Source organism: Aedes albopictus, chromosome 2 (genome assembly GCF_035046485.1).
Source record: "Aedes albopictus strain Foshan chromosome 2, AalbF5, whole genome shotgun sequence".
Lineage (NCBI taxonomy): Eukaryota > Metazoa > Arthropoda > Insecta > Diptera > Culicidae > Aedes > Aedes albopictus.
In genome coordinates this window covers 421424166-421449165 of record NC_085137.1, presented here as the reverse complement: position 1 = coordinate 421449165, position 25000 = coordinate 421424166, and the positions used below count along the sequence as shown (strand labels likewise).

At 37.8% G+C, this 25000-nt stretch overlaps 1 protein-coding gene across 3 annotated transcripts in view; it reads left to right on the top strand.

The window, feature by feature from the left end:
* The window catches only part of LOC109417786 (guanine nucleotide-binding protein G(q) subunit alpha), a gene marked incomplete in the record, with an annotated part of 35077 nt that extends 13987 nt beyond the window's left edge, over nucleotides 1-21090 (top strand). For 2 of the 3 annotated variants that reach the window (XM_062853554.1, XM_062853556.1), the window contains 5 exon segments: nucleotides 4798-4926; nucleotides 5522-5651; nucleotides 5717-5870; nucleotides 5962-6069; nucleotides 6602-6959. In XM_062853554.1, coding sequence (XP_062709538.1) covers nucleotides 4798-4926; nucleotides 5522-5651; nucleotides 5717-5870; nucleotides 5962-6069; nucleotides 6602-6684 — 604 coding nt within the window. 3 annotated transcript variants of the gene reach the window in all.
* Between the last annotated feature and the right edge of the window lie 3910 nt (nucleotides 21091-25000).

Sequence of the window (25000 nt, the reverse complement as noted above, 5' to 3'; positions counted from 1 at the left end):
CCGACCATTGAAAGCTTGGGTGCATTTCACCTGTCTGTCGGTGAACACCTCCCGTAATTTGCTTTGACAGTTAAGTCTCGCTCACGTGCGCGGTTGCATGCGCTGCAACCGGATCAATCTACCGGCTATGCGGAATCTTTCTAACACTATACAGTACGATGCCGTGCACTGACAGCAGTTTCAGTTAGTCTGTAGATGATCTAGCTACTTAGGTCTACATGTGTGTGTCGGCAAGTGGGCTGACTATAAGCTCGAAAGCGTTGATTGCTTCCGAGAAGCGGGCCCGTCCGTCCAGTCGGGTATCCTTTGATCTCTTGCGCAGCGTGAAAAATCAGCGTTGAGGCAGTATCAGTGCCTGTCGGTCACGTGATTTTGGCGCTCATATGGGTGATGGAGGATGTTGTTTTGCTAGTGATGTGGGAGGATAGATTGAATTTCTTTGAAATATGTTTAAGTACAGTTCGTCATGTTGGTTTCAGAACAAATCATCCCACGTGCAAGAGATTAATCGTTTACTTACCCCACTAGAGTAAATGTAACTTCGGAAAACACGGTCTTATAAAAGTATGTAGGGTGGGGCGGGGCAAGATGGGTCGCGGGGCAAGATGGGTCAGTGCCATTTTCGGGCGCATTACTCATGTCTTGATTATGTTAATAATTTTGTTAGATGACCAGCATGAATATACAAAAGATTGGGGCATTGATTGAAAAATTATTCACTCTCATTGGAAATAAAAAATAAAATGGTTTTTAGCCATTTTTCTTATGCGATACATCTCATATAATCTCCATATAAACGGCCGCGGGGCAAGATGGGTCACCTTCAATTTTGAACGTATTTTTGGAGCATTCAAAAGTTATTTATTTTTTATTACAAGACTATCTCATAACTGACTTCAATCAAGTGGAATGAACGCCTAAAATTATAACATAAAATTATGATAATTTTTTAGCGAAAACATCGATTTTCAAGTCGCCTGAGGACCACTCGAATCGTAAAGTTTTTTATATTCCAAATAAATTTATAAAATGTTTACTAGTAGCTCTTGTTTACTCAGTATGGCTATGGAGCATATATGAATGCGGAACAAATCTCATATTTTGACGTTTTTCGTTGAGAAAATGTGAATTACCTAAAAGGTGACCCATCTTGCCCCGCCTTTTTTTCACGGCGCAAAATCGATCACTTTTTAAAACTGCTTGTTTAACATCATATTTTGTATTTAATGATCTTTTTATCGACCTTTAGCATAGCTAACTAGTGTATTGAAGAGTAGCGGACGAATACAAACCAATACGATTTGTATTTACAAAGTTATGGTGATGCATCCTTAGGTGACCCATCTTGCCCCGCCCCACCCTATACTGGAAAAATCGTTCTTCCACGAATCAAACTCAGACTATTTTAAATCATTTTTTCGTGCCAATCAGATAATCTGACACAATTGAGCTTAGAACCATTTCTTCAGAGCGTGACAACTAGTCGTTTTCGACAAAATTCAGAGCAAAAAACATTTTAACAACACTTACAAAGTACACTCAACTCACAAAATTGCCTAAAGCACTTTAGACGGTTATTTTTCTACTGGCAGTACAACACTCCACTGCTGCAGAGTATATTCGCTATATTTTCGTTTTTCGAGTTGCAAAAAGTTGATTTTTTTTTCAGCACGAGTCGTACATTTACAAAACGAGGCTTTCCGAACCAGTTTGGAAAAAATGGCCATTATGATAAGGTACACCGATGCAAGTTGAAACGGGTGGGCAAGATGAAACGCGAAGTTTTGAAGTAGGGGAAATTACCTATTCTCGGCCGTTTTGTTCTCTTCGTCTTTGGGGGGTTTTTGAAACCTTTAGATCTCAGAGTTGGTCTCAAATCCTTCCCAACTAAGCTGAATTATATGGCCAAGTTTCAGGTAATTTGGCTGACGAAAACCCCCCATGACGAAGAGAACAAACCTGCCGATAATACCCATTGTCACCCTAGATTTCAATACAATTTGGAAATTTTTCGTTCTCCATAAGGTTGTTTGAATCAAAAACTATGTGTTATGGCATTCAAGTTGTTTACCATCATTGGATAACATCAAGTTAACCCGCTGTTTCATCTTGCCCCACCCGTTTCAACTTGCCCCGGTGTACCTTACCAAAATGAGTTAAAAATATAGAAACAGAATTGCATAAAAAAGTAATCGTTATATTGTCATGAAATGTTACTTTATTTTAAGATTATAATGTCTCCATGAATTTCTTTTTGATATGATATTTTGACCAATGACTCTCAGCCTGAGACTCTCAGGTCTATTACTTCAACATCATGATCTAAAAATTTCTTGTAACTTACTGGAATTCCTAAGATTTTCCCGGCAAGATACCCTAATTTTTAAAGGTTTTCTCCAAATTCTGAACCCTCAAATTCTTGATTCAGTGACCCGACGGGCCACCCTGTTTAACAGTTATGTGTCCGACATTTTTTTTTTTGCTTTTTCTACACCGTGCTTTTAAAATGGGTGCTGGGTACCCGGGTACCCTGTCGGCCAAATAAGGGCTAAAAAATTCAAAAAAATCTCCATGAATTATGCTCAGAACAATGTTTTAAAAGGCCTTGTCTAGAATCCAAAACTCGCAAACAATCTTTCACGACACCAAAAACTCAGTGCTTTGCTTATGCATCAATTAACCATCGTCCAACTACACCCATATGAAACGAAATCTTATGTTTCACCATCGATGTCATCCTGTACAATCAGCGCAGTGTCACCCTAAACAAGATCTATGTGCACGCAGTTCTAGTGTAGGTAGGGATAACTAGCAGCCAGAATTTCAGCAGATTCGTGCTGAGCGTTGTAGTGATATTTTTGTCATTTGTCAACCCCTTCAAACAATCTTTTATACGATTTCGTTTCAACTATTTTTTAAATGAACGGCCTCTTATTCTTGGTAGATCCATAATAGTAGATTCCAATTCTGGCCTTGAATCTTTTAACGAAGTGTGTTCCTACGAGAGTAACATTCACCGCGTGCAGAGTTGCCTTTACAGCTCGCTCACGACTTTGGTAATTGCGACCCCATTGTTATTCGGCAAACTTTCAGATAAAATTACAAGGTTAAGTTCATCCATACATTGTTTTTCGATAGCATGCTTCTGAACTGAGATAATAGCAAATGAATGTAAATCTTTGCAAATGAATGGTCGCAACCTTGCATATAACTCAACTAGGTTGGGAAGGATTTGAGGCCAACTCTGAGTTCAAAAAGGTTTAAAAAAAAACCATTACGAAGAGAACAAAACTGCCGAAAATACACAAGTTCCTCTATTTCCCTGTAGTGATAGTTTAGGATAGAATTTGGAATGGTTCGACCGGGATTTTTGATAACTATGGGAGTTTTTCGGCTTTCAGTCACGGAAAAAGCGTTGATAACACAGCGAATCAAAAATTAGCTTTTGATCTGTCCCAAAATCAAATTTATGCGTCTCTGACAAACTTTGGGTTGTTGAATCCGAATGCAGTAAAATAGCCCAAAATCACGCATTTTGCCCTATACATTGAGGTATAGCTCAAAATTGTGCCGGGATTTGAATTCGTCGACCCAAAATCTGTCAGAGACACATAAGTTCGCTTTTGAGACAAAAAAAAAAAAAAGTTTTGCTATGTAATTTTGTATTATTGCCAACGTTTCGATTCTTAGGTTGGGATCTTCCTCAGGGGCTCGATTTTACGTCTTGAAATAGTTGATAAATTTACGTTACGCGTAGCTTTCTTCATGAAACACTATAATAAAATTAGTAAAAAAAAAGAAAATTGATTAGAATTTCGAAAAGTTATGACTAAATGTTGGTTTTTGATCAAATTGTCATTTGCGATGGTACTTCCAACGCGTGAATGTAGTCGAATTCGGTCTTTTATTTTGGGATGTAATTAGGTATATTTTGAAGTTGCTTTGGCATGTATAACTTTTTACAAAAAAGATTTGGAAATCATATTTTATACATAGTGGGGCAAAAGTTGGCAATTTTAGGTAAACACCTAAAATTCTTTAAAATGTACATATAATCTCTAAAAATGAATAAACTAGTGAGATAATTCAGTCGAAGTTTTATACATTTGCCGTTTTGTCTGGATTTGGCGAAAAACTAATAATATTTGGTGTGATTAATTTAACCCAAATTTGAGTAAAATCCAGATTGAACTTCAAAGAGTATTCCACAATAAACATCAAATGTTGATTGATTACAGGTATTCCTATTACTAAAGTGTCAAACTATTGCGTTTCGGTTAGCTAAACTCGACAAACACTAGATTCAAACTTTTGTCCCAGCGGTGGGGCAGTCTGAAGCAAAGAACGAATCTACATAATACGTTTACATTGAGCGAAAATTACCTAAGTAAGTTTTATAGTAAAACTTTCAGAAACTGTTCAACATTTGGGTTGTGTTCAACAATTGGCGAATCACTCTATTAATGAATTCATATGATGATCCTTGGCAGATTGCCAACGTTGAGTAGGTTCTTGTTAAGATTTTAACCTAATCCTCCTGAATACTTTGATAGATTTTGGAGTCAAGTCCCTTGAGAACTAATTCTAGTCACTACAACCTGTGTTTGTTATAATTATCTCGGTGATCTACATTCTACTTCATCAATTACCTAAAATTGGATTTACCGTAACTTACCCAACTGAAATCGACTGCGCTATATTCAGAGTACAATCATATTCTACGTCAATCACAAACCAAACAAGTCTACAATTCAATTTGTTCTTTTCCACTGCGACCACAAAAAAACTCAACACCAGTTACTTAAGTGATCTGGCCCGTATCGAAGCCGAAGAGTACCTTCCGACCGAGCAGGATATTCTGCGCGCTCGAGCGCCAACCACCGGAATCCTCGAGTATCCGTTCGATCTGGATAGTATTATCTTTAGGTAAATTGCTGGCTGCTTTTCATTTTATCGTCGAGAAGACGTTATCGCTAGGTTGTTTAGTCGAAACCGGTGTCAGTACTGCCAGAATTTTTCTTTGCCTTCTGTCAGGCAGTCAACACACAGCTGGGAAAACTAAGATAGAAAGGGGATCTTCACTAGAATTAACGTTGGTGCTAGACGGCTACTTTCTCCTCTCTGAAATAACAATTTGGCTAGTTTGTTTGAGTTTTCGCTGATGTCTACAGCGACAAGGTAGGGTTCATTCATGTGTGTGAAAAGTGTTGTACAGTGTCTGCTTATCCCTGTGAACAGCGTTCCAAATCATCCCCAGCTCAAAACATTATGCTTCACCATTAAGTTTTAAGGATCATCTACTTATTATTCAATATATCATATTCGCATTATGGTAATATCATTTACAAGCACATTTATTTAGTAATTAACATGCTTGGATCATTATGTTTTCATTTTGTCGAGGTAATAACAGCTTTGGTTAATGTGATTTGTGTAGCTTACTAATTGCTTAACGATTGTAAATTTTTAAACGAATTGTCTATGAACAAATCATAATGGTTTCCATTTTCCCCCAAAATAGAATGGTCGACGTCGGCGGACAAAGATCTGAAAGAAGGAAATGGATTCACTGTTTCGAAAATGTGACATCAATTATCTTCTTAGTGGCACTGTCCGAGTACGATCAGATTCTGTTCGAGTCGGAGAACGAGGTAAGGTCCTACGCTGTCAAAAAATCGGCATGATTGTTGATAAATTTTCCTTTCCCCACTTACAGAACCGTATGGAGGAATCGAAAGCTTTATTTAAGACGATCATCACGTATCCATGGTTCCAGCACTCGTCGGTAATCCTGTTCTTGAACAAAAAGGATTTGCTAGAGGAAAAGATTATGTATTCACATTTGGTAGACTACTTCCCAGAGTACGATGGTAAGTTATGCTTTCTTGTTTTTTTTACCTTCTATTTTGTTTACGGGAAAATAACTTCTTTCAACCAATAACGCCCATTCGGATTGTGAAGGACCGAAACAAGATGATGTTAAGGCGAGAGAGTTCATTCTCAAAGTGTATCTTCGGGAAAACCCGGATCCGGACAGAATGTGCTATTCTCATTTTACTTGTGCCACAGGTCAAATAACTTTCTTTTTACTAAGACCGCCAGAATCGAATGCCTAGAAATGCGCGCTAGAACGTATACTTTTGCTAGAAATTGTCCCACTTATAATTCCTAAATGTAGTAGTTCTTTTATCGCTAAACCCCCTGGTATCTCACATATCCCGATACTCCAACTACACTTTCAGGACCACAAAGAGACGCAATAGCTGCCAGAGAATTTATACTCCGCATGTTTGTAGACTTGAATCCAGATTCGGAAAAGATAATTTACTCGCATTTCACATGCGCAACAGGTAAGCTAGCTAAACGACGCGTTCAATCCTCTCTAGATTACTTAACATCATAATAACTCATCACCCTCTCCTCATATAAAAAGCTTACAAAAGATCCTCCAAAACTAGGTGAAATTGCTTCAGTTGTCTGCTTTTCGGTAGTATTGTCGCTTACGCAAAACTGGACGCCAAACGACTAATTTACGTTCTTTCTTTTTTGTTTGTTCTCGTTTCTTCCTTCCAATTTTTGAATCCAAAACATAAAAAAACAGATACGGAAAACATTAAGCTCGTATTCTGTGCCGTTAAGGATACTATTATGCAGACCGCGTTGAAGGAGTTTAACTTAGCGTGATTCTATATGTTTACAGTTACTTTGTTTCTTATGCACCAAAACGTTCTATAATATGTAGGATTCTCATGTAAAGATTAACTTTGTTTTAAGGCGCTGAAATGATCAATAACGTTTAGGGATTTCCATGTAAAGTTGCATCGCATCGTATATTTCACATATTAAAATATTATAAAGGGATTTTTATAGTACACATATATTGATATTCTATGATTGACTAGTTCATTTTATTAACTCACTCACTACTTTCGAATAAAATGCTCACTTGCTAAACTGCATCTCAGTTGTTTGTTTATTCGGTAGTTATTATTCATTCATATTCATTTATAACATTCGGTAAACAGGTTCCGTGAGAACTATGGTTGAAATTAAATTCATCATATGCGCTAATTCCCGTCACATCAAACGGAAAATAGCTAATCATTACTGATATTTCGACTTACCTTTACCAGTGCCTCATTAGATGGAATTGTTCTTTATCACCGATCAATTTTCACTTCACCAGATGCACTTGATGAGCCAACCTTGAATTAACACCCCACAAAAGCTTTCTGGCACTTCAATGTTGAAATTGCTCTGCTGCAGAATGCAGCAAAAGCTGCTCAATAGATCAAATTAACCCTTTCCTTCCCACGACTTTGAACGACTATATCTATGACAAAAAAGCGTTTCCGAAAAAAGTGGTAGAACAAAAGTTATTGCAAATTGGCTAAATTTTTCGAAATCAATGAAAAAAATTTTGGTTGTAAATCAATAGGTTTTTCATTGTTTATCAATAGTTCAACTATTGAAACAAGTAGTTAGTAGTTGAATTAACCTTATGAGGTTATAACCATATTCTAAAAATTTTTGCATCATATTCATCTGATTCCGTTTGTCCGGAGTTCGTCGAAAATCGATGGTGCTCTAGAGCAACCATGGGAAGTAGAGGATTAATCGCTTTTTCCCGTCGGTAAAATGTTAAACATTTGTTTACAGTCGTCTTCGCCTAGGGAGTTCGCAAGCAAATGTGTGCGTGGATTTTCTGCATACGAAACGTCCTACTTCACAACCCCAGTGAAAGGTTTCTTCGTTGCGTTGTGATGGCGTATTATTATCTAAAGCTACAGTTATCTCAATTTAAAACTGTTTGCTCAATCGTAATTTGGATTGCGAAGCATTTTATCGTCTTTTCGAATGAACACCTACGGTCAAATCATATTTTTTGACAGTTTTATGTACCACAGTATCACGTAGAAGATGTACCGAGAATTGAATTCAGGTTGCGCCCAAAATTGACGTGGACTAGACGGAAACAGAATTCGACCTTATTATTTTAGGGGAATTGATATTCAACCTTACTATTTTGAGGAAGTTGTAGTTCTGTTAAAATATTTTTAATGGTATAGAAGCTAATTTATTAACTAGTAGGTAATTGATACCAAACTGGCCATGAGCCGTTAGAGGAGGTGCATGAATAAATTCGATCATTGTTGGTTGGTGCTTAGATAGACGGGAATAAAATAAAACCCGTGGTGAGACAGGAAAAAAAATATATTACCTTTGGGCTGGACAGTCAGTATATTGTTATTCGCGTGATTTCGAAATGAAGAAACTACTACGAAAAGTACTGGTAGTTTAGTAGAAAACTGGAAATTATGATAGAATATTGACAATCTTGAAATAAACGGGCGATTTATTATTCTAACAATCCCGATAAATAACCAGTAAACTCTGAAGACAATATGTTATCTCTTTCAGATATTTGGAATTCCTTCAGAGAATTGTTTAGGAGATTTCTCTGAAATCGATTCGGGAATTGTTCCGAAATTCTTTTGAGGGTTTCTCTCAAAATCCAATCTTTCTGAAAATCATCCTTGAAATTCTACTGCAATTCCTTGTTTTAACTATTTTTTTTTGCAATTTCGCATCGAATTCTTCCCGCGAATTCTTTCTTTAATTAATTAAGTTTTTCCTGGGCGTTTGCCAGTGTTTTTTTTCTGGATTTGCTCCCAGAATTTTTTTCTGAGATTTTTCCGGTATTTCGGAGACTTGCCCTGAGATCTGTAGCGGAGTTCTTCCCAGAATTTCTGCAGGAATTTTCCACGTGGTCACTGCAGAACTACATGGGTGCTCAGGACTGAAAGTAAGTAGTGCAGAACTACTTTCTGGAATTTCTTCCCAAATGTACGTCTCATAAGTCCTTTCAGGAATTTTTATTAGTGGTTGTCCGGGATGACTTTCCAGCACTATTTCCCGGGATTTTTGTGAGATTTCTGCAGAAGCTCTTCCAATGATTTCTTCCACAGAGCTTTCCGGGATTTCTCTTGGAGTTCCTCGCGGAATTTTTACCGCAGTTCATCCCGGTAGTTCTCTTAGAGGTTTTCAGATTTATTCCTTGAATTTCTCCAAAATATTCACTCAAGATTACTTCCAGAACATTTTTCGGGATTGTCTCAGTTTTTCCCAGGATTTCTACCAAAATGTTTCTCGTGTTTTCTCAAAAAGTTTTTTGCTAGATTTCATGTAGACTTCTGTATGCAGGAATTTCTTAGGTTATACCAGGATAAACTCTAGGAAACAACACTCTACAAGGACTCCGGGAGCAAATTATTATATCCAAGAAAGATCGTTGCAGGAAGTCCTGTAAACAACTACGAGGAAAAGTTTGAAAAACTCTTTAAAAGAAATCGCTGGATGAGCCCGAAGAACTTTGAGACAGAAGCTGCACCAGAAGGTAGCTTCTAAGCAAAATCCCGGGAGAAACTCTGATAGAATCAGAATTGCGATCAAAACAACATGTTTGATCGTATTATTAAACAAAATTGGGATTTTGAGTTTCAATTTTAAAAGCCTATGTACTGCCCCTCTTCGCATTTCAGTCCCATGTCGTTTCTAATCCGAATCACATTTTTGGCACTTACGAGTTCAATTAAAACAAATTTGATACCTATCCCGCCTCTTTTCATACCTCAATATGCCACGAAAAGAGTAGGGTAGCGAGCCACTTGGGCAGCGACCGGTATTTTGGGCACTCTTCGCTATAACTCAGTCAATTCCAAACCAAATGACTTGAAATTTTGTACACGGCTAGATACTATGCGTATCTCATCGCGTACCAAAAATTGTGTCAATTGGTTCAGAATTGGCTGAGTTATAGCAAAAAAGTGCCCAAAATAGGACCCCTGCCGAGATGATCTCACTTCCCTATATGCATGTAGTGAATACATTTTTATGAAAATAATTGGGGTTAAAGTACTAAAGGCAGGCTGTTTGAAAAACAACATGGGACTGACATGCGACGAGGGGCAGTATAGGAGAGTCTTCGGAAGAAAGCCCGAGTGTCCCGTAGTCTATTCGTAAAAAAGATCCTGAATAAATCATTGGAGGAGCTCTAACAGAAATCCCAGGAATAACTCGTGAAGAAATTCTGGGAGGAATCCGGAAAACATCTCTTGAAGAAATTTCAAAAGTTAGACTGGAAGGAATCCGGAAATAATAATTCAATAGAATGAGAGAATTCCCGTGGAAATTCCGAGACGACATCTGAGAAATATCCTTTGAGAAACATCCGTGTAGATCCTGAGATAAATTCCACGAAAATTTCTTTGGACAAAATGCAGGAAGAAAACCAGAGAAAATCCAGCGAGGAACTCTGGTAGCAATATCAAGAATATCACTAGAAGAAATGCTGTAGGATTGTCGAAAACTAACTTCAGGAATGCTCAAGGAATGGAATCCAAATCCATTCAGTTATTAATAATTGAATTACTGAAGAACAAAAACTGATATTAGTTTGATTGAGATAAGAGGTAAAACATCAGAAATAATATCAAAATCTAGTATGGAGAAGTGCTCAATAATAGCTCGTTAGGATATTACAAGATCAAAACAATAGCAAACAAGATTTGTCGATCATTTTCTTAAAAAAAATTTAAAAAAAATTGCCAACATCCAGCATCAACCTACGGGCTTAGGATTCACGGGCGGCGATGCTTATCACTCAACCGCGGCTCACTGTTATGAATATCATGGCAACAAGAGCATGAGGATCTTCGTTTCCCCAGCTAAGAAAAGGCCACATGGCATTTCATTAACATTAAGCCATCTCTATAAGTGTATGTGTTTCATTTCGTGCAGAAGAGCTAAATTTGTTCTTATGTAGAAATTTTCAGATATTTCGACAAGAACAAAAACTGATATCATATCACTTTGAGTTATTGGTGCGATATTCTTTAAATTTTTGAATAACACATCATAATCACATCGAGCTATGACAGCAAAAATTGTTCGATTTGTGATTTGATTTAGATATTCTCGTCTGCCCGGGTACTCAAGAAAAAAAAAACCCTGACGAAATTTCTGAAAAATTCCTGTGGAAGAATTTCTAAAGACCGCCCCAGAAAGTATGGACGCAGTAAGAAAAAACTGTCATTTCAAAACTGTTGATAACTAGTTCTTTTTGAAGACTACATGCTGTTGGTCAACATATTCTCTCAGCATTTGTATTGCGGTTTTTGCAATTCAAACAGTTTGTTTTAAAATACATGAACTTACAGCGGTACATCATCGAAAAAATGTGCACAAACTATATACAGAGCTTGAAAGGTCACTTAGGTAATGAGCAAAATATGGTGGGAGTAAGTGAGAAAACCGTACAAGTAGCAATCAGCAAACACGATGGGGATAACACGTTTAAGCATAAGCAAAAATTGGGTAAAAAATAAAGATCCTGAAAGGTTAAATTTGGATACACAATAAATGAAAATATTTGAGCACAACAAAAACCTTCTAACTTACACAGAGCGGGATATGACCAAAAAAGTTACCATTTCGAATTCCAATATTCATCGTGGCAAAAAACGTTTGAATTGTCGATCCTATAGTAAGCAGAAAGAGCCTAAACGAAGCCCGAAACAAGAACCATCGGTAAGCCACAGGCAATTGAAGACAAGGTGCGTCCATACTTTCTGGGGCAGTCTTTAATATGGACTTCAATTTCCGGATTCATCCGCGTCCACATGAAATATGCAGCTTTCTATAGATCTTTCTACCTAGATACTTACAAGAGGTTATCTTAGATTTTTTGAAGTTCCTCCCTAGATTTTTTACAGGATATGCTAAGATCTCTCTCGAAGATGTTCCCTGGATTTATTTTCTAGAGTGTCTCTTGAAATTTCAACAATAGTTTCTCCAGGAATTTCTCGTAGAGCTTTCTCTCAGATCCTTCTGATATTTATTCGAAAGGTTTTCCTCTGATTTATTTTCAAGTTCCACCCTTAATTTCTTACGGAGATCCTCTCGGGATTTCTCAGAGATCTCCAAGAACTGCTCCTGGGATTTCTCTTGAATGATTCCTCTGAATCTTTCCCAGAGGTCTTCCTGAGACTTCTATAACAGTTCCTCCAGGGATTTCTCCAGCAGATAGCCCTGATATACCCTATTAAAAATTCTCCCTGAGGTTACCTCTGGTTTTCTGCAGAAATTTTCCTAACTGTTCTTCCCGGCATTTTTACATGGAGTTTCTCGTGGCAAGAAAAGCCGTGAGGAATCCCAAGAAAACAGTTATGGGGGCATCCATTAAGTGCGTCACGGTAAAATTTAGAATTTTCTACCCCCGTCCCCCCTTCGTACGGGTTTTTCCTATACTTAATACATTGCTTGTCACACTTTCACAACCCCCCCCCCCCTCCCCCCTTGGACCGTGACGTACTTAATGGATGGCCCCTAGGGTAATTCCTGAAAAAATCTAAGAGAAATCCTTGGAGGAATTTCTACATACAGAAGAAATTTCGAGAAATTTCCAAAGAGAAATATCGGGGAGACACCGAATCAAACACTGGAACATCCCAAGAAAGCTTCTAGAAAAATCTATGGTACCCTGGAATCAATACTTGTGCATGTCCTCTAAAGGAATGCCTGAATGAATTTAAAGATTCCTCGTGAAATACTGGATACTATTTTGAGAGAATTATCTTGAAAAATTTCGGAAGGAACGTTGGGTACAGTTTTTCCTGAGACGGCTATAACAGGTCCTTCAGAGATTTGTCCAGCAGATAGCCTTGAGATTTTCTCTTGGGAAATCTTCTTGAGGATTTTTCCAAAAGTTTATCTCTGGTTTTCCGCAGAAGTTTTCCTAACTGTTCTTCCTGGCTATTCTCCCGGAGTTCCTGCCCGGAAGTTTCTTTCGGGATATCTCCTTGAATTAACTTTGAAGTACCGTGTGAAAGTTTAGATGGGATTTTCTCTAAGAAATGATTACATGAATTACGGTAGGAAATTCGGGAGAAACTCCTGGAGAGATCCTGGCTGATATTTCAAAAGGAATTCTGGCGAGGAACGCCGTTAGAATTCCCTAGAGGAACAGTTAGGAAATCTCCTGGAGAAAACCTGGGCAAATTACTGTGAACAATCTTGGGAAACCAACTACGAAATACCCGAAACTTTTTCAAGTAGGAGGAATTCCTAGATGAGGAAGAAATCTCGAGAAAGATCCTGAGAGAAATGTCAGGAGAACTCGAAACAAACTCTGAGACTTCCCAAGAAAACTTCTGGTAGAAGTCCCTATTGTGGGTACTCAGGATTCAATAATGATGGACGTCTAAGTGAAATACTGGAAATAATTTAAGGGGAAATCCTGGTAGAAACTCAAGAAGGAATTCAGGAAAGTTTTTTAAAAGGAATTCAAGGACAGAATTTTCCAGGGCAAGACCCTTTAGAAGTAGTATAGTAAACTGGTGTTTGATCATATTAACATTTCCTTAATTTGTATCTACTACTAAAAGTGTAGCAAACTAAAATATACTACTGTTCATTGCTACGACCCATTGTTATTTATTATTGTTACTACATACCTAATTGTGTTTCAGTTAATTTGTACTGAAAGTATATTTTGTTTCATTGTACGAAACCAGCACTAGTTTGGTAAAAAACATCATTCACCAATTTTTTTTTCTTTTGGTTCTTCTGTCAAAACGAAAGTGCATTCAATGTACGAACACATGTTTTCCGATAGCAATATCTTAGAGGTTTTACGAAAGATCATTAATCAGTGTATTGATCTCGCTACTTTTTTTACCTCCATCAAAGTCTAGCCTTATCGAAACGAGTGTCATTTGTACAGTGTTGTGGGTACACAGCTAGACTGTCAGCATCACCGATGATCATGTTCCTTGGTACGCCTTCATCATCACCCCAATAAGGCCTTTTATTGTCAGACTTCTTAACTACACCAGACTGAACATGGTAAAAATATCTGTGCCTATCCTTTTGATCCATATGTTCTGCACCTAAGACGCAGAATCAGGTATCTGTTATACATTTTCTCTTGCAATTTATTTGTCATTGCGTTTGCTTAGTTTTTCTCTACCGGATATCGAAACGCAACGTTTTGTTATGACGTCTGCTTAGGAATATTTTCATAGAATATCGAAAAGGAGGAGAAGTCCAATATCCGAGAAACGAAGCCGAAGTTTTAATAATATTTAAAATTATGAGCTGTTAGCATAGAAAATACGATTGTTTTGAGGATCTCTTAATACATACATGTTCTTTCGTTTTCATTATTGCGATCGAACATTGTTTTACTAACATACCAACTAATGTTGTACTCATGGATCATCTCTCATAAGTTCATGCATGCCTCATATCAAACATTATTCAACCTAATTGTTCCAAACTTTTTCCACCCAAAACAATAATATCACAATGTTTTCCCGGTTATCACGCAGATACCGAAAACATTAGGTTTGTGTTCGCTGCCGTAAAGGATACGATACTGCAGTCCAATCTAAAGGAGTATAATTTGGTCTGAACTACAACGTCGTCTTCGTCATGGTCGTCGTCGTCGTCATCGTGGCCGTTACCGAAATGTCGCCTCTACTCTTTTCCTAGCGCTGCTACGAGCCGCCACCATCGCCATCGCAGCCGATCGTACCACCGCAACAGCAACAGTTACGGTAGCAGTATCATCCCTCTTCTCCTCGGTACCAGTCGCAGAAGTCGTCGTCGTGGGTAGTAATAGTGGTATTAGACGTAGCATCATTAATAACAGCTACCAAAACCGCCTCAAGTATGTACATCTTTCCATGAAGCAGTCCGTCGCAGCAGGAATTCGCGTAATACCGGAGATGCTGTGACGGGATCCTGGTTGCCAAAGTAACTGTTGTCGTCGTCATTCATCATCACAACCACTCTCTCAGTTCACCACCGCGTAATACGAATCGTTGCTGTTGCGCGAGGGATGTGACAAACACTCTACTGTTACCGTGCAAGTTGGAAACCACCGCGGAACAATAAAAACGAAACGTGCTGTAAGGGATCTGAACTTTTCTTTTTTTTGTGGGCTGGGAGGATGAGTCACTTGGGGAAGCCAAAACGAGATTAAGCCACAACTTGCCATTGTTTCTGCGCTGTTTGATGCGAAAGATGTGAATTTTTGTTTTCCACACGAATTTACGGTACGGCTTTCCTGGGTGGTTTTGAGTCTCGCCCGAGAGAAAAGAATCTTCGTAATGTCGGATAATTCCAGTGGTCCCAAACGTTGTAAACGTTTTTATCGTTTCGTTCGGGGCAGTTGAACAATAGAGAATAATCGATGGCTGGGCGGTGTCACATGGTTCGTTCGTCTTAGTGGAATCAAAATAGAAAATGCGCATCCGAAACGAAGCAAACAGGAAAAGAGTAAACTTCTTTTATTTTATGTGCATTTTTTAATTGTTAGGGTTTAAAGAATAGGATACCAATAAACAAAAGAAAAAAAGAAAAACTAACCAACAGAAAAAAAAATGCGATAGGAGAAAGTATAAACAAGTATGAAAACAAAAGAAAATGCAAAACAAATTACGATGTAAACGAATGCGTTAGGTTTCTATATAATTATCGTTTTCTGTCCTCCTTTGATTTGTGGAAATCAATCTTTGTTGTGAATAATCTCCCTCTCAGTTTACTACTTTTAGTTGATGAGTGTTTGAGTCTGTACAGTTTTCTGTTATTATTACGAGCGCGGTCGTCTTAGATGATATTTATTTAAATTAATTTTAAATTAAACCATTTGTTTATTAAACAAACTTCGTACGCATTGTTTTCTTTTTTATATAATTTTATTTGTTTTTTTATTATGTTCCCGAGTTTTGTTAGTTCTGTTTTATTTCTCTCATAGCAACAAAATAAATCAATTGAACACACAAACACATACGCATATATACACTTACGGCGATAATTTAGGCACTTTTTTACAACTACACCCGGCTGCATGTAATGCGCTAGAAGTAAAGAAAAAAATCAATCCGCACACCCACGCATACACGCATAACTAGGTACACAAAATTGAACTAAACAAAAAAGGATGAATGTTTATATATATATTTATACATATACATTTAAAGCAAATGTGAAAACATTAAAAGTCAATCTATTTATTCTGCAATTTTTAGAATTATTTTTCTGCATACTGACCATCATTTTTAAGTGTATTTAAGGAGAAGTCAGTTTCGTTCTAAAACTGGACTTTCCGGAGGCCCTCGATAACCTGGAAAGTGCGCGCTGATCGCTTTCTCTGCCATTCTTCGACTTTGCTCTATTGTGCATTTGTTGGTATTTTACCCGCATTCACTAGTATAAGGTACTACTCGTTTCATAAATGCTTCTATCTAGAATGTCGATCGGTTCTTCAAATATCGATCGTGACACTGCAAATTTATCATTCTTCCAGGAGGAAAGAAAATCCACCGATCAGCGCGACCCGACGTATTCGACTCTCGATGGTTAAGGGCACAATCAACAGAAAGCTCCACCCACCCGGTTCCAAAATTTAGTTGTAATTTTTACGTGAAACTATTGTGACTGTGAAATATAACGTTAATAATCATTTATACACTTGTAGTAAGCGCCTAGCATTTTCCTTGCAATCAATGTTGGCATTGATTTTGTGTAAAAGTGTAATTTTTGAAACAGGTTTGAACTGCAGATAACTACAAAACTAACAGTTGTGGTCATTGGAATCTACAGTTTCTTTAGTAAGCAAACAGGAAACGAAATTTCGAAACAAAGACTTCATATATTGGGATCCAGATCTTCCGGCAGCCATCTTGTAAACCATCTCGTTTGCTAAAAAGTGGTAATCGGTCACATGTATGAGTGTGAAAGCTGTCTTGATATATGCAGCTTTTGTGATGAATCATCACAATAACACAAACAAATCCACACTCATCGAAAAATTTGTGTTGAATGTTCAGCTGTATGTGTGGCAATTTCCACAAGAATAGTCGTATCTGTTCTTTCTTATTAATACTTCCATCCTTATGTTAAAAGAGCATGATTTTATGCGTGTAAATTTGTTGTTGTGTATTTTTTAAAGTTATTTCCTATTTTTATTACATAATTTCCATCACTAAAGGTGTTTCAACTGTGAATAGGTCGACGTTATTTTCAGCGGAAGCATAACACATAGAAAAACTCGAGTCAAGGAAAAAAATCTGTCGTATTTGTTTTCGATTAATGCTTTGAAGACTAATAGGAACAACAATAGGAAACAATTGAAGCGAGTTGTATATCAACCAGCTCATTTTGTTTTGATAGAGAAAGCGAACACTGAAACATTTTAATGTGTAATGTAATTCATAGTTTCATGCTTCGATTGACCGATAATAAAAAAAAAATCTGAAAAATTGACATTGAACACAATTTAGTCGTCATTTTCTGTACGCGAAATGATCCAATTGAAGCAAAGTCATGGACACAAAAATGAAACGGTGTGGATAAAGGCAACACATGTAAATAGTTCTTAGCGATCCTGAAGAAATTTTATGAAATACTGAAAACTCTGGACAAATAGCTCCAACCAAATCGAAACACAGGCGCCCGCGAATCTACCCGTGTTCGCATACCACAGAATTTCGTTCATTGCTTGCGCGATTCGGGCTGATTTTTTACCACCGCTAAATTGCGCTTCATTTCACTCGCATCCCATACATACATTCATACGCACACCAGCTACAGACGATGGACAGAGGAAGCAAAAGCCCATTGTGAACTCACTCACTCATACAAACCTACATCTTTTTACATTCATGTTCACTTATACGCACACACACGCATGTACGCAACTTTAAACGTTTAAGGAAAAATATTCAACAGAGGTAAACAGCAGACATTACCACGGGGAATCAGTTTGCAAAAGTGAAACAATAGAGCAAGTACAGCCGTAAGCTGCTAGCGTGACTGCGTACTGGCACACAGTCACCGATCCGGAAACAAACACTGAATGAAGAAAAGACCGTAAACTTGTGTGTTAAAATTTTGCTTTTTCGGTGAAAACGGAGCACAAGAAACAACTATTTATAGGAAAGTCATGGAGCAACGAAACAAGCTAAAAACAAGTAATGCAAAACAGATACACACTTTGCTCTATTTTGTATGACACACATGATAACAGAAGAAAGAAAAGGGAGAATCCTTTTCGCGAAACTCACCAAAAATCCTTTCAAACTTCACACATTCAACAAAACGCCGGCAAACAAACACTCATACAACAGCAAGGCTTTAGATAGTTAGATAATAATAATTTTGATTGATCCGAAAACGCAAACCATCTGACAGCTACAATCGTCAACATCTGTCACGACGAATCGCGTATGATCTGAGTGTTACATCTCGATTTTTGTACTTTGCACATAGCGCACAGAAGTCCTCTGTCGATGTAGTGCCAAATAAAAGATTGAGGTTATGTTCTGATCATGCGCTTATCTACAATGAGTTAGATTCTTCTCTGTTTTTATTTTACTGAAGATTTAGACAGATGCTTTTTCTGCTTGAAAAATAATGCATGAAAAGGGATTACGTTTCGTGTGAATTTACACGAATCCCATGTACATTTACATGATATATCATGTAATCGGACTGATTTTGTGACATTGCATAAATTAACATTATTCAAGTGTAACTTTCAGCGATGAGTTTGTTTGCTTCTACTTCAAATCAAGCATTCCTCTTTCATGCATGATCTTTCGCATAGTGTAAATTTTTACTTATCATAAACACTTGAAAAAATCAGGCTCATATAATCGGTGCAAAGGTACGTCATTTTTTGAAAATTTAAACCTTCGATTCCAGTTTTCATTTATCCCTACCATAAAAAGCTGAAATCAGTTTGTGCCAAGTTGAATCAACTAAAAAAAACACGCATCACAAACGAATTCACGTGACGAACTTCTCACCCATTCCCCATTTCAATTTCGAACATATTTCCCGATCGTCTCACCTAAAAACGCATTTTTTTTCCGGTTTTTTGTTTTATTTTTTCTAACCGTTTTTTTCAGTTGTTTTGCGTACAATCGTTCGACATCTTTTACAACGTACATTGCCGTCTGCCACACAACATTATCCCCTTCCTTAAGTCCTGCGTTATTTTCAGTGATATTTACTCAAAAAAAAATCTTTAAAAAAATACATCGCAAAATTGCGTGACAAGCGTCTTTTAGTATTTCGTGCCATTTTTTAAATTCGGAAAATGAAATCTCCTCTTTAACGCGTTTATCGAAATGAAGTAGATTTGATTAAGAATCAGTAAGATCTTAACGAAAACAAAAGCATGATAACACAAAAAGTCATTTACCCGCAAAGAAAAATCTCTCCTTGCTATTACTATTATCGCATTACACGATTGAACATTTGAAAAAAAAAAAACACACGCTAATAAAGAAATCCCAGAAAATCATGTTTAACACTCAAACCGTCGAGGTTTGAAAAGTTAAAATCGACGTCCGGGTTTTTCCAGTTTTTGACTAAAACACAAATCTGTGGGACGTGAGAAAAAAAAACTAATCAAAATGAACCTTTGTAAAACCTACATATATCTCGCAACAAAGATCAGCAAAAACACCGAATTTTGCTACCAATTTTGTGTGAGTTGACTCATACATGTGAAAGATAAATCAACTACCGAATTTGTACAACTGCGCGCAACCTCCGACTTTTCAATGATCGATTCGCCATTCGGTGATCAGATCGCCCATCTAGTTATGCTATCGGGACACAGGGTCAAGTATTTGAGTATAAAAAAAACGAACATCTGTTTGCGTAAATCTAAATTGAATATTTGACTCAGTGTACTTGATGCTGTACTGCAACGTCGGATTGGTCGGAAATCGAAGCAAGCTGGCGCCCAACCCAGCCTCAACGAGGCCAACTACGATCGTGACAGAGTTTAAAAATTCCAAAGCTGCCGAAGTAGGCATTAGAAAACAACTCGAAGTTTGACGACAGAAAAGCAAAGAAGTCTAGTGATACAACAATGAGCTCACTCCCACACGCACAGGTCAGGTGGTTTGATAAAGATTCTTCTTCCGTACGCGGCCACGTTTCGTCTACTTCTCAATCCAGATACTTTTCCTTTCTACTGTTGGTTCAGGCGTCCTGAACGATATTGAAGTCTACGTTCCTAATGCACAATTGATCAAGTCAAGGACTTTTTTATCGTTCTTCTGCAACCCGGGAGCTCGAAATTGTTCTTCTAAAGCTCTGAACGACATTAAAGTTCACATTTCTTTTGAGCCAATGCGGAAATCGTGAACTTTAATAACATCCTCTTTCGGTTCATCGTGAACCATTCCAAATCATTCCTAACGCTATCACTCGAGAAGGGCGCAAACGTCTCCACATTGACGTGAAGTGTGTGATTAACATTTGATCTTTACTTACATCGAACGAAAATCACACGTAACAACTCATCGGAATTTGCGTCATCATGAACGTAGAAGAATCTTTTTCCATTATAGTAACGCCATTTCACAAGGAGCAATCATTCGCGAATCGATTAGAAAAGAGAAGCAATCCAACAACTGGCGCGTGTGTGAGTGATCAAGAATTCGAGAAATATTCTTGAAATACAACAAACACAATTTGCCCGCAAAACAGCAAACTAACTACAACAACACTTAACCAGCAGAAGCATAAACCAATATGACAGAAGGACGTAAAGTGAAGTGTTTTTCTAAAGAAAAGAACAGAAACTACATTTTCACAACAGCAAACATACAAGAAAGCGAACTAAAAGAAAAAGCAACCTTACGGGAAATGACGAGAGAAAAAAAACCAACACACAAAAGTTCAGAAAGTCCTTTCTTAATATAATAATAAACAACATTAAAAATAATCTATGATATGGAAAAAAATACAAAATAAATATATATTTATGTTTTTAATTATATTTAAACAGAAAAAAGGAAACAAAAAATGAGGAAGAAAACAAGAAAAACACAACCGCGCGTATGAAGCAGAACAAGTGGAGAAATGTGGAAGAACAGAATAATATAATTATAATGAATGAAAAAATGAGTAAAAATAATTATAAATAATATAATAATATAATTGTGTAAACTAATGGCTGGAATTTATAAGAAACTAAATATATAATAAAAATAATAGAAAAAGCGCCTCGGTCGGCTGATTAATGTGAGAAATTCCGTTAGCGTATGTTTTACCCACAACATTTGAACGGTAAGTAAATAGGTTTTATATACACATCTTGAATGTGCGTTAAAAAAGTTTTTGTTTTTTAAATTCTTTTCTTATTGAAAAGTATACAAATCTGCCTATGTTTCTGAAACAAAGCATTAGAGGGTTTCGTCACAGAAATTTAACATTTGCAAACTGACACAAAAACTGTAAAGAAGACACCTCCGAATAATTGTTCAAAAAAATTAAGTAAACTCAAGAAAGAAACTTGATAACCGTGCTAGAGCCACAAGAGGAGAACACCTTCCTAGAACTAGTATATATTTCCGGCAAGCCGACAATTCCAATAAGATGTTGCAAATTCCATGTGGGCGAAGAATATTCTGAATTTGTACCGGCATTTTGTCAATAATTCAAATAATTCTTCCGGGGTATCCTCCTTTTGAATCATCTAGAATTCTTCAATTCTGACCGATTACTCCAGGAGTGTTTCACTGGGATCCTACAGAATGTCTTCCACTGGATTACCAGGTATAACTGTCACAGTCCTTCGCGCAATTTTTCCTCCTGCGTTTTACCCAAAGAAATTTTTGTTAAATTTTTCTCAGGGTATCACAGGCTCTCCACAGGATATTTCTTAGAAGTTGTCGCGACTATTCTCCTCGAGTTTCACTCGAGATCCCTCTTAAATGATTTTCCGCTATTCCTGCCGGTGTGCTATCGGCCATGTGTGATTTCCTCAGGATACCTTCTCCCGGATTTCTCTAAAAATTTTAGTAGTTTTTTGTTTTATTTTTCTTAAAGTTTCATTTGGAATTCCTTTCGGAGGTTTTTTTACGAGAATCCTGGCATGTCTTTTAGAGTTTTTTTTTTCCTGGATTCTGGATCTTCCTAAGTTCTTTTTGAGATTCCTACAGGAGCTATTGCTGATATTTCTTGATATTGTTTTTAAGAGTTTTTTTTTCCTTAGATTACTCCCAGAGCTCTTTCCCGAATCCCTACGCGGGCAGAGTAAATGGTTAGAGGATAAGGTAGAAATATAGAGTTAACGTAGAAGGTAGGGTAGACGGAAGAGTAGAGGGCTAGGGTGAAGGATAGGGTTTAGGTAAAGGTAGAGAGTACGATCAAGGATATTTTCTCGAAATACCTGCAGGAATTATCTCCGGGGTTTTTTCAGGCATTTTTCTTTAGATTCATCCCTGGATTCCTCCCGGGATTGCTCTGGATATAATTTACTTACATTCAGTCCTGGGCACCCACGGTGGTGCAGAGGACCGAATATGGCTGCGGTATGGCTGCTGTTAGGGAGCGTCCATAAATTACGTCACGCAAAAAATGGCCATTTTCAACCCCCCCCTCCCCCCTATGTCACACTTTTTGTATGAGACCTATGAAATTTTTGTATGGGTCGTCACACTTCGCTGAACCCCCCCTCCCCCCTCAAAGCGTGACGTAATTTATGGATGTTCCCTTACGAATGTGGACCTGAAGCTCTGAACTCCAAGGTAGTTTGGCTAATTCGGAATATCCCTACAATGTCTCGAAATGACATTTTATATTTCAAGAGTTTCATAAATCCCAGCAGATTATGCAATGCTATTATTTATGGAGAAAACACATTTTTTCTTGTAAACTTGAAGGCTTTCATTATAGGAATGTCTCTATAGTGTCTTTAAATACTTACTACTTACTTTCAGTCCTGGGCACCCACGATGGTGCAGAGGACCGAATTGAAAGATCTCCATCGTGGGCGATTGCCAGCCATCGCCTTGATCTGTGGCCAGGTCAAATTTCTGTCGACTTGCTTGATTTCGTTGTTGAGGCTGCGCCGCCATGAGCCTCTGGGTTTGCTTCTGCTGCGATGTCTTGCTGGGTTCCAATCTAACGCTTGCTTGCAGATTTCGTTTCCGCCCCTGCGCAGAGTGTGGTCGACTCAGCTCTACTTTCGCTCCCGAATTTCTGTCGCTATCGGCTTTTGATGACATCGACGATGGAGCTCCACGTTGGAGAACCAATTGTGAGGCCACCATGCACGAATTATTTGGCTTCTATTGATGAAGACCTGCAGCCGTTGACTGTTCTCCACTGATACACAGCAGGTTTCACTGACCCCAAGTAACCACGGTGCTGAAGCCTTATTGCATGCAGATTTACGGTGTATTTAGAGCAATCATTACTTTACATGAACACTTAAGGTTGATTTAAAGTGGAAATTGCAATTATGCGACTGATTCAAGATTATACCACCCAGGTAACCAATAAGCATTTGAATAAGCTGTATTTCTGTTCCATATCTGCATTCGACCTGCTTATTGCCGTATCATAGCAGTTCGACTGCTAAACTGCCCTACATTAACAATTTGAATGCAACTTTAATTCTGACAGCAGTTGCGTAGCATTTCAAATGCACAGTAAGTTTTGGTTAACAGGCATCATAACTGCTACTTTATTGCCATAAAACTGCTAAGAGAGATGAGCGATGCTAAAAGCTCAAAACATTTCCACTTCTAATTTACGTATCATGGCTGTAGAAGCCACTATCATTTGCATGTACTGTCATTCATAGGTAACAACGAAGAAGATTAATGGGAAAATCATGCCATGGCAAATACATTCCATTAGACGAACCAGCCAAGGGCTGAAAGTCTCTTAAATAAAGACAAATCAAAACATTTCATTGCTGGCTTCCTATGGTTAATTCCATTATCAACACCTCCCGAGCCCATAACATAACGAAGGAACTGCCGGTGTTAGCCTTAAAATAGATCAAAAATCGAACGCACATTATCTAATCATCTATAGCTTACCCTGTAGCGCGGTTCAGCAGCATCGTCAACCCGAGGATCGAGGGATTGGCCGAAATCAGCAAAAAAAAATCAACAACAACGGCAGTTCCGACCATGCTCCGAGCCGCAAAAGTTTCACGGGAGACTGAGAAAAAAAAAATAGAAGAGAATGGAAGCCGTAAAATGGGCAGGGGAAAATATTTGTTTTTATTTTTGACAATGTGGGATAAGCATTTAATCAGCCGTATATCGGGCCAAAACCTGCATTTAATTAGCACTTATGGCGCATATACGGCAGACTAGCATTTAATGACCTGCTGTAAAGGCGCATATAGTGCCGAATTAATGCCATTTTAACTGCTTTATTGGTTACCTGGGCAGTATAATCGTAATGTGATTCTATAATTGACCATTTCCACTTTAAATCAACCTTAAGTTTGCATGTAAAGTAATGATTGCTTTAAATACACCGTATATCAGCATGCAATAAGGCTTCAGCACCGTGGTTACTTGGGACGTATAGCAGCACAGATTTCATGTTTGAGTTAAAAATTCGGATATTGAATCGACTAACCTGGTTGTTTGTCCATACATTTCTTAAACTTGCAAAAGCAGCCCTCGCCTTCTTGATCCGTGCACCTATGTCGATCTTGGTGCCACCATCGGCCGCCATTTGGCTACCAAGATATTAGAAGCTTTCAAAATTCTCCATTGATGGCCCAGCTACCGTAAAGCTGGTAGGGTTGACCGTGTTTACATCCAACGACTTGGTCTTGTTGACGTTGATGGTAAGACCAGCCGTTGAGGAGCGATAGGCAAGATCATCGAGCTTGCTCTGCATATCAGAGCACCGTAGAGAAACGCTGGAAACATGGCAGGAAAAACTCTAGATGAAATCCCGGGAGGTACTCCTACAGAGATCCTGGGAGAAACTCCCAAGAACAACTTTCAAAAATTCCGGAAAATTCTCTAAAGGAGCTCTAAGAGCAAATTCAGAAATAAAAAACCTCTACTTGGAAGCGTAAGAGACTCTACTAGAGAAAATCTAAAAAAAAAACTAGCAAACTGCAAAGAAAAAATCTTTGATAAATTCAAAGAGG